General features: G+C 35.4%; 1 protein-coding gene across 1 annotated transcript in view; it reads right to left on the bottom strand.

Moving 5' to 3' along the window:
- Window positions 1–10,563, bottom strand: part of LOC106867535 (1-aminocyclopropane-1-carboxylate synthase-like protein 1) — a 51,547-nt gene that overhangs the window by 19,189 nt on the left and 21,795 nt on the right. The window contains exons 3-6 of the mRNA XM_014912433.2: window positions 9,331–9,390; window positions 6,598–6,671; window positions 4,067–4,136; window positions 2,359–2,425 (exon numbers count right to left, since the gene is read on the bottom strand). Of these exons, the coding sequence (XP_014767919.1) occupies window positions 2,359–2,425; window positions 4,067–4,136; window positions 6,598–6,671; window positions 9,331–9,390 (271 nt within the window). The remainder of the gene's footprint in view (window positions 1–2,358; window positions 2,426–4,066; window positions 4,137–6,597; window positions 6,672–9,330; window positions 9,391–10,563) is intronic.

Genomic DNA, 10,563 nt, shown 5'->3' on the forward strand with positions numbered 1-10,563 from the left:
AATACGAAAACTAAAAGAAACAGCACATATACTAGGACACAACAAACTCCTAAGCAGACCGAGTGCAGATATGAACAGCATATGGGAACTGGTACTAAGGAAGGATAGGAGAATATTAGATTTATAAACCCTAAAATTTACTCCATTAATTGCCCACGGGTATATGGCGCAGTGGTTAAGAGCGCGGGTTACTAACCCCATGAGTTCGATTCCAGGCAGTGGAATTCCACTGCCTGGAATCTCGAACCTGGGTTCTCATTCCTAATGTATTTTTCGATGTTATTATTATTATTATTCAGGTCACTTCCTGGAATGGAGACCTGAATAATAATAATAATAATAATAATAATAACATCGAAAAATACCTTAGGAATGGGAACCCGGGTTCGAAATTTTCCCCAAGATACCTGATGAAGGCTGGAGGGTATATCAGCCGAAATGTTGTGTTAACAACAAACAGGATGAGGACAAATATCCGTCAAATATAAATAATGTGCATAATTCGTAGATGTCTATTCTAATTAATTACCGCGTCATTTGCACATACCGGATATTTGAAATATTTAGAATATTTCTTATAAATTTTGAGAAAGAATTTTATTTTTGTATATGGGCTGCAAGATTCTCGATGTGAAATCGTGTGTCAAAACAGATTGTGCTGTATCTAGGAAGGGTCATAATGCAACTATGAAACACACGCACTGGTGCTATTTTGTCTTTTATTGCTTTTAGTCAACTAATCGGTTGTTTGATTATGTGTCCAGTCAATTAGTTAGGTTTGTCAGAGTCATTTCGTTTCTATCTGCTCTAACGATAAGAAAAGAAATAAAATAGAACCAATGAGTGTGTTTCTCATTCGAATAATGTCTCACCACCCATCAATATATGACAAAATTTAGAAGAAAAATAACCCGATTTTAATGTAAAGTAAAATTACACCGATGAAAGTTGTTTTAAACGGTTTAGGTTCTGAAATAGAATCTAATTATTATGATTGCTAAAATAGTCGTGTTATGAAATTGTAATTGAGGCTCATTTGTGTACTTCATTTCCTGGTAATATTTCTACTAATTTACTATTAGTTTACAACAGACAAACATGCTCACGTGCAAAAAAAAACTCATACAAAATACGCAAACACATATATCATACACAGATGCGCACGCACACACATATATATGCATGCATGTATGTATGCATGTATGTATGCATGTAAGTATGTATGTATGTATGTATGTAAATTTTTACACGAATTGACTAGTTTTTGCACGAAAAATTCAGAGTATGTACTCATTGAACTTAAACGCATACATATACAATGACACACACAGCCACATACAAATGCATACATACACACACAGATGCACACGCGCACACACTCACACACACACACACACACATACACACACACACACACGCATACACATACACGCAAACACACATACAAACACTTACATGCGTTATATATAGCGAGGAGGAAGGCAGTTATTCGTGCCTGAAGACCATGAGGAATAGATGCAAATCGTTAAGTGTTTACGTAAACTGATCCTTGAACGAAGGCCCTGGCGTACTAGCTAGTCTCTTTTGCTCTAGCTGAGCTCACTATAGAATCCGGCTTTTGGCATATTGGACCTGGCCCTGTGTGAAACGTAACCCATCCATCTGAACTGTCTGACCAGCAGCATGATTCCAATGCTCGGGTCGTTGGTCTGCTGGAGGACTGCGTTGTTGGGGATATGTTCTTTCTATAAGATGTCCATGATGGAGCGAAGGCATCTCTGATGAAAACGTTCCAGTAGTTTGACCTGTTTTCTGTACAGCGCCTAAACTTCTGACCAATAGAGGAATGTAATAGTGACAACTGCCTCGTAGATTTTGATCCTAGTGGACAACTGCAATACTCAGGTTCTGCCATACATGTGTCTTCCAGAAATTGCCATAATCCACATACCAGCCACCGCAAATTAACATCGAAGGACACCCCTTTCTCGCAGTGTGTGTGTGTGTGTGTGTGTGTGCGTGCGTGTGCGTGCGAATGTGCGTGCGAATGTGTGTGCGAATGTGCGTGTGTATGTGTGTGTGTGTGTGGTGGGCGTGTGTGTGTGTGTGTGTGCGGTGCGCGCGCGCAATAGGTTTTAGATATTTACACGGATGAATTCAAAATAGTCAATGCATACTCAGTAATATTTAATGAAAATAACACTTTTAGTGGTTATACAGCATATCTGTAAGTTTCGTATTCAGAATTATGAATGCAAATAAAACTCAGCATTTTTATAAAAATTCTTCATGGTTTAAAAAATTTTATTTCAACTTCAACATTTGTGATATCTGAAAATTTATAGAGAAGGAGCTTACCATTTTCTTCAGCCAATCCAAACGCGACGATGTTAAGCAGACTGGTAACACCACTGACTGTAATTAACTGTAAAATGAAATCATTCTTTGATTGTCTTTCAGCGTTCATATATATATGTATATATATAAATATATATATGTATGTATAGATAGATAGATAGATAGATAGATAGATAGGTATGTATGTATATTATGTGTGTATGGATGAATGGATATGTGTATATATATATATGGATATATATATATATATATATATATATATATATATATATATATATATATATATATATATATATAGATAGATAGATAGATAGATAGATAGATAGATTATCCAGGTGATATCGCTAAATGGGCCTGGATTCTATATACGTGTTAACATAACTGTATTTGTAGGGTGTTCACTTGGCAAATACATCGTATCGGATTCAATTTCGGATTCGCGGCACAGCAAATTTCACTGCGTATCTTCAACCAAGGCCAAGTGATTAGAATTTGAGCCAACTTTGTGGAAACCCATCAGAGAGACATTTTTTTCTGTTCTAACGTGGTAAACTTAACCGCTTGTCCGGATTAACACTACCACTATCCGTGTTCAAATGCTTTTAGCGAAGATCAGTGGTGTTAAACTGTATTCGATTTATATCTTCAGTTGGAGGATAACTTGATCTCCTCTTCCCACCTATCTCTCAGAAGTTCTAAAAGGAGTCATTGGCACTTCTTTTGTTTCTCCCACTGAACGATTAAAAAATATCTTAGCGTTTATGTCTGTGTTGATGTGTGTGTGTGACGGGTTCTTTACTAGTTTGCTTGTCTTTAATAATCCTTTCTACTGCAGGCATAGGGTCTGATACTTTGACGAAGTGGGGGCTAGTTCTTGACTGGTACTTATCCAATCGACCCCAAAAGGATGCAAGGCCAAGGTGACCTACGTGGGATTTGAAATCAAAACATTAAGACAAGCGAAATGCCGCTAAGTTCGGCGAGGTAATGATTCTTCCAGCTCGCCGCATTTTTCCATCTTTAATAATGGTTTCAAATGTTGACACAAGGCCAGAAATTTTAGGGGTGAGGGTAAGCCGTTTACATCACCGTCTTGTGCTCATGTTTAATAATACGGGAGTTACAGTGAAAGTAATGCAATAAAAAAAGGTTATGTCCACTTTTGCATTATATTCAGTACATTCTTCGTATGTTATGGAAACAGTTTTTTCATAATTTTGCCACAAAGCAAGTAATTTTGAGGGCAGTGAGCAAGTTGATTACATCGACCCCAGTACTTGACTGGTACTTTATCTTATCCACACCGTAATGCTGCTAAGAAATAACGCATAATTATTTTCAACTGATCTTTCATCAATATATTGGTTTCAAACTTTGGCACAAGGCCAGCAATTTTAGCGGAAGGGGTAAGTCGATTACATCGTTAACAGTGCTCAACTAGTACTTATTTTTATGGAGCCCGAAAGGATGAAAGACAAACTCAGAAAGTAAAGACGGACGAAATGCCGCTAAGCATTTTTCCCGGCATGCTAACGATTCTACCAACTCGCCACCTTCTCTCATCAATATATTCAAATAATGGTACTACTTACATTGTTCTATACTATTTTGCTTATCTGAAAATGTATAGTTATGGCAATGTCAATACATATTTATTTTCAACAGAATTTTTTTTACTAATGTATAACAAAACAATTACACTACTTACGTTGTTTTTATCAATGGGGTTTATAGGATGTAAAAATGTCGTCATAAATTTCGAAACTGCCTCTCGAAACCTGTATATAAATACGAGAACATAAAATAAGATTTAAAATTGTGTTTTTGATGAACAGAAATATGACTGTAGTACAAGAATATAAGAAAATAAGAGCAGTATAGAGAATGGTAGCTTGCCAAGTGAAGAGGATTCCAAAGAAAGGACTAATGTTTCTTACGCTTCCTATATATGTTTGTATGCATGTATGTATGTGTGTATATATGAATTAATATATTGATAGATACATACACACATATATCTCGTTTTTGGATTTGGTTTGCAAGATTCTTTATGTGAGTTCGTGTGTTGAAGCATATTCTGTTGTGTCTGGGGAGAGTCATTCTCTTTTGGTGCCTTATAATTTAACACACTCACCGGTAAAATTTCCACTTATTTCTTTTTAATGTTTTCTTTTTTATTTTTCTAAAATTTTCACTGCGTCTTGCAACCTTTTCAATAGTTTTGAGTCAAAACTGTTGAAAAGGTTGCAAGACGTAACGAAAATTTCAGAAAAATAAAAAATAATAATAAAAAAGAAATAAGTGGAAATTTTACCGGTGTGTTAAATTATAAGGCACCAAAAGAGAATGACTCACCCAGGCACAACAGAACATACACATATCGTTATCTTTATATATGTCGCGTACATAGTTCACTTCACTATTACATATGTAGTATGGCATATTGTAGAAATAAAGTGTTGTCTCGGTGTAAAAGTTGGTCACTTATTTATCTTTCAGTAATGGGAATAAATACTGCAATGAACGGGCAGACTCGTAAGCGTTTCCCACAAAATATTTAGAGACATTTCTCCCGGCTCTTTACGCTCTGAGTTCAAATCCCTCTACAGTCAATTTTGCTTGTCATCCCTGCAGGGGTCGAGAAAATAAAGCATCAAACAAGTACTGGGGTTGATGCAATCGACTTGTCTCCTCCCTTCAAAATTGCTGGCCTTGAACCTCGCAAGAGACCGGTGTCCTGTTCAGGGAGAATGTTGTGTGATTTCGGTCACTTACATATCATCGAAACTAGATAACCGGCCTTATGAGTCGTTGGACTCATTTGAAAAATGTGAACAAGTTTTCTGATAAAGAAAACGATAGATTGATAAGTTTCCTATCCAGTATAATTATCTGTCAGCTACATAATCCATTGATTACTCCAACACACAGCAACGTAGGATTGCTGCTTCCTGTTTTGTAGAGTTTATATGGTGAAACATTTAAACTATCACCGGTCTAGTCCATTTAACTACAACATGAATATTATGCAAATGCACAGGTATGTCGCAATTACAAAACGATGACGTTATATAAAAGTCGACTGCCTCTATAGGTTCCAGGAATGAAAGAAAGTGCTCTGGCTGATAAGTTTCCTTTCCAATATGATTATCTTTCAGACATATAATCCATTAAAAGCTGGAATAATCTCCAGAACACACGGCATAATATTATTGCTCCTAGTGTTGTAGACATTAATATGGAAAAAAACTCCATTTATCTCTCACTGATCCAGTTCATTTAACTATACAACGAAGGTACTACGCAATGCTACGACATATTGCAGTAATAAGATGGCGACTCTATTTAGTTTGGCTACTTCTATAATCTGCAAGCAAATATAATTATATCTCAAGCAACTACGTGATACTTTAAAAGACCAAGATAATATCCCCCACACATCAACGTATGCTGATGGAAAGTGAAAAGAAAAGAAAAAAGATGACTAACTTATATGAAAGACAATTATTCAACTCCATAATACATCATCTAACACTGATACGATATAAAAGTATGGTGAAAAATCCAAACAAAATATTGATTTTTTTTCTTTCTTAAAAGACAGTCACAGCTGACCGAGTCGTTCTACCACCCGAAGATTGAGTACCTCATAACCATCGATGGATATGGTTCTATACGTATGTTCAATAGACATAATTCTCAAATGGCTTCTTCCACCTGGCTGTAAAGAGGTGCTGCAGAAGTACATCTCGATTCCGTAAACAAACACTAACACTGTATAGCTGTTAAAGTGTTAGTTACTTCCATTGGCAGTTTAGAGAAGAATGGGTTATGTTATAATGTTTTGACACTCGAAACAACGTGAAGATGAATACATCAAGATTCACTAACAATTCAATGGATAAATATTAGTAATCATTCATTTTAAAACGAACATCTACGAACATCAGTCTTATAAATAAGAAATGAGATTCCTTTAAATGGCTTAATTTTTATTCTTTACAGTATCCTTTAAAATCAAATTTGTACTTGATATTCCGTTTGCGAATTTAAAATTGAAATTCGAATGCCTGGGTAGGTTAAGATCACTTGAGAACATTCCCTACTACTGAATGCTATATTTTGTTTTATTAAATTAATATTCGAGGCTGGTATACATGTTTATTTTGACTTTACATTTCAAAGGAACCTGACAGATACTTAATACAGCTTCACTGAAACGTTATAAACAATATTTACTTGTCACTGCCGTGGTTTTTGAAGTAATAAAGGTCTTCATGTTGAATCTTAATTTTCGAGTGGATATCGTTTAACTGAAGAAATAATGTGAGAAAAGAAAAAAAATCGTTGAATTAAGCAATTTGAATTTAAAAGAACAACATTTAGAATATTAGCATATATTTTAAATACATTGACATGTATTTAAATATATTAATATATATTATAAAAATAACATAAGAAGACTTTACAATATCAAAACTATTGGTTTAAACAAACTTTACGATAATGATTTACACATTAGGTAGATTTATATAAAGGATTCTGATTGGTTAAAATCTAACAAAACGTTTATTTGCTTATTTATTTATATATTTACATATCTATTAATATGTTTGTTTACATAAAAAAACCTAATGTATTGTTTTAATCACAAATTAAGTATGTCTTTTCGGTTTAGACAGTTAATCATAACAATAACGGATAAACAACTGGGAAACTATCTTGTTAAAACCCCATCATGATACATCGTTAAGTACACTGAGTTAATTATATATTACAACTTGTTTTAACGATTTTCTCTAATAGGCTTTCTGTTTGTTTTTGGAAATTTACAACGTAAATTTAGAATTATTTATGACATAATCGTTAGTGTGTCAGACAAAATACGTAGCGGCATTTCTTTTAGCTTTGTATTTTATGAATTCAAATGCCGACGTGCTTGACTTTACCTGTCATCCTTTCGGTTTCGATAAAATAAGTACCATATCACTTGATCGATGTAATCGACTACTTCCCTCACTCAAAATCTCCGGCCTACAGTAGAAGGATTCTTCTTCTTCTTCTTCTTCTTCTTCTTCTTCTTCTTCTTCTTCTTCTTCTTCTTCTTCTTCTTCTTCTTCTTCTTCTTCTTATTATTATTATTATTATTATTATTATTATTATTATTATTATTATTATTATTATTATTATTATTATTATTATTATTATTATTATTTCTCTTTATCACAGGTTTTGTTGGAGTTCCTGGAGTCTTACATGCGTAGCGGGCTTGCTACCTGCAGCCTACGGTACCATGCTATCCATTATTTTCAGCTGTCTATTACTTTCCTGATTATTCTGGCCGTGCCCAGGAGGCACATCTTTTGTAACAGTTCTACTGGGCTCTTTATTCCAATTTCCTTTATATTTCACTTGATGCTTTCTGATACTGTTCCCAAGGACCCAGCAATAATTGGCACTATCTTCACCTGCTTTATTTTCCATAGCCGAGCTATTTCGTACTTAACAGGGTTGTATTTATTTATCTTTATGCCTTCCTTCTTGACTATTTGTAGGTCAAAGAGGTATGCAACATCAACTATATAGCATTATGGTGCATCTTGTCGACCACCACTAGGCCTGGTATTTTATTCTCTAGCATCTGATCTGTTTGGATTGTGAAATCCCAGAGGAATTTGCTAGTCTCCGCCTCCACCACTCTCTTTGGTTTGTGTTCATACCACTTTTCGCACAGTTTCCAATGTAGCACTTTCGCTACCTGATCGTATCGCCACAACTTGTAGTGGTTTTGGGCAAGTCTAGGGCATTCGTTCGGGATATGGGCAATGATTTCATCCACTCTATTGCAGATGTGGCACAGCGAAGACACTTGCTCATTCCAAAGGTTGACTCTTCAGTTTGTGGCCAAAGCTTAGTCTTACGATGCCAGAATAATGCTCTCGGTCTCCTTTTTCAGTGATCCTTTCATCAGCCAATCCCACCTATGTTTTCCAGCAACTTCTGTTGCATGGACTTGATTGTGTAGTCCAGCGTTTCTTAACCGGGATTCCCTATGACCCTAAAGTTCTGCAAAATTTCCTAGGGGTTCCGCGAGAAAGAGCGAAATAAGCTAATGCTAATTTCATGACCGTAATATTACTATACATGCACAACATATTATGGGTTACTGTAATATAGACATCATCCTATCTAATCTATTATGTGATCAAAAAATAACAACCATATATACGTGAAACATTCCTGTTAACAGCCTTCACAATAATGGTAAACAGGTGATTGGCCAATAATTATTAGCTACATTACCCTTGCTTTTATCTTTCATAAGGAGTACTACTCTTCCTCTAGTCATCCAATCTGGTGTTATTCCTTCGTTAAAGCAATCCTGAAGTTGTTTCCTCAGTCTCTCATGTAAACTACGAAATTTCTTTAACCAGTACCCTTGAACTAAATCTGGTTCTGGGCCCTTCCAATTCGGTATTTTTCCTCACACCTTACTTATTAACGCACTAGCTAGTCTTAGATCTGGCTGCTTTTCACTCACTACTTCTTCCCTCACTTTCTTTAACCATATTGCACCGCCATTATGATTGACTGACTTATCCCAAATATTACTCATGAACTTTCTAGTTTCTTCTGGATTAGGTTTCTCTTCTCCAGTACTTTCTCCTCCACTATTTATTTGGTTATAAAATCTCCTCTGGTCTGTCTCACATAATCTATTCTGTTGAAACTGATCTTATTTTTTTCTTATATCTGGAAAGCTGGCCTGCTGCTGATATGATACACTGTTTCAACTCTTCTATGACTGTCCTAAATCCTTTCTTTTTGACTAAATATCTTTTCTCAAGAGAAGATCTATTATTATTATTATTATTATTATTATTATTATTATTATTATTATTATTATTATTATTATTAAATCAAAACTGCGTGTAAGTTCAGTACTGTAACATTTCTTGATAATAAACTTACCTTCTTCAGAATCAGATCCTCACACAGTGTATTTTCAGCCAGTCCAAGATCTATGATTCCCTATTGGAAGAGAAGCAAAAACCAAGGTTCTTAACGTATTGAAAGAAGAGAAGTAAAATAACATGTCAGTTATCCCATTTATATATATATAAAGTAGGCTTAAAAGATCATGGTAGATATCAATAAAGTATTCAGTATTAAAAGAATGTGGTTATAAATGATCAACGGAACAGCCTGCTCGTGAAATTAACGTGCAAGTGGCTGAGCACTCCACAGACACGTGTACCCTTAATGAATAATGCTTTGGTCGATCCGAAGCTATAATAGAAAACACTATGTTGTTTTCTTATGTTTTATTTTTATGAATTTGTATTGTAAATGAATTTTCCAAATTGACATTAATTTCATATTTGGATAGAATGACCTACTGTTACATTTTTTCTAAATTTATGATAAGCAGACATATAGTTTCAATACACTTTTTTCCATTTATTCTCTGAATGGTGTCTATCTTGAAATATTTTAATGAGCATCAACTATGGACCACAAAGATTGATTAATCAAAAAGATCGCAACGCTGATTAATTAATATTGGTTTCAAGTTTTGGCGCAATGCCAGCGATTCCGGGGGACGAGAGGGGTGAGTAAATCTATTGCATCGACCCCGGTGTGTAACTAGTTCTTACTTTATCGACCCCGAAAGGTTGAAAGGCAAATCAGACCTCGACAGAATTAGAACATAAAGACGGATGAAATGGCGCTAAGCATTTGCCCGGCGTACTAACGATTCTGCCACCTCACCGCCTTACTGAATAATTAATATTAGAGAATGTATAGATTACAAACGTACTTACCATCGTTTCTCGTGACTAGAGATTTAAAGACTTGCAATTGCGTAAAATACCAGAAGCCATGAAGACTCTTGTTTCTAGTAATATAAACAAACAGGATGCCAAGTTTGTGTGTAAGCAATAAAAAAATACCTAACCACGAATCAGGATACAATAAAGAATGGGATACCCCCAAAGAAATGCTGTCGTAGGTGCAGGTGTGACTGTGTGACAAGTTTGCTCTCAACCACATGGTTCCGGGTTTAGTCATGCTGTGCAACACCTTGGGCAAGTGCCCCAGGCCGAATAAAGCCTTGTGAGTGGATTTGGTAAACGGAAACTGAAAGACGCCTGTCGTATGTGTGTGCACGTGTGTGCGTGTGTGTGTGTGTGTGTGTGTGTG

The sequence above is a fragment of the Octopus bimaculoides genome, chromosome 5 (genome assembly GCF_001194135.2).
Source record: "Octopus bimaculoides isolate UCB-OBI-ISO-001 chromosome 5, ASM119413v2, whole genome shotgun sequence".
Classification (NCBI taxonomy): domain Eukaryota; kingdom Metazoa; phylum Mollusca; class Cephalopoda; order Octopoda; family Octopodidae; genus Octopus; species Octopus bimaculoides.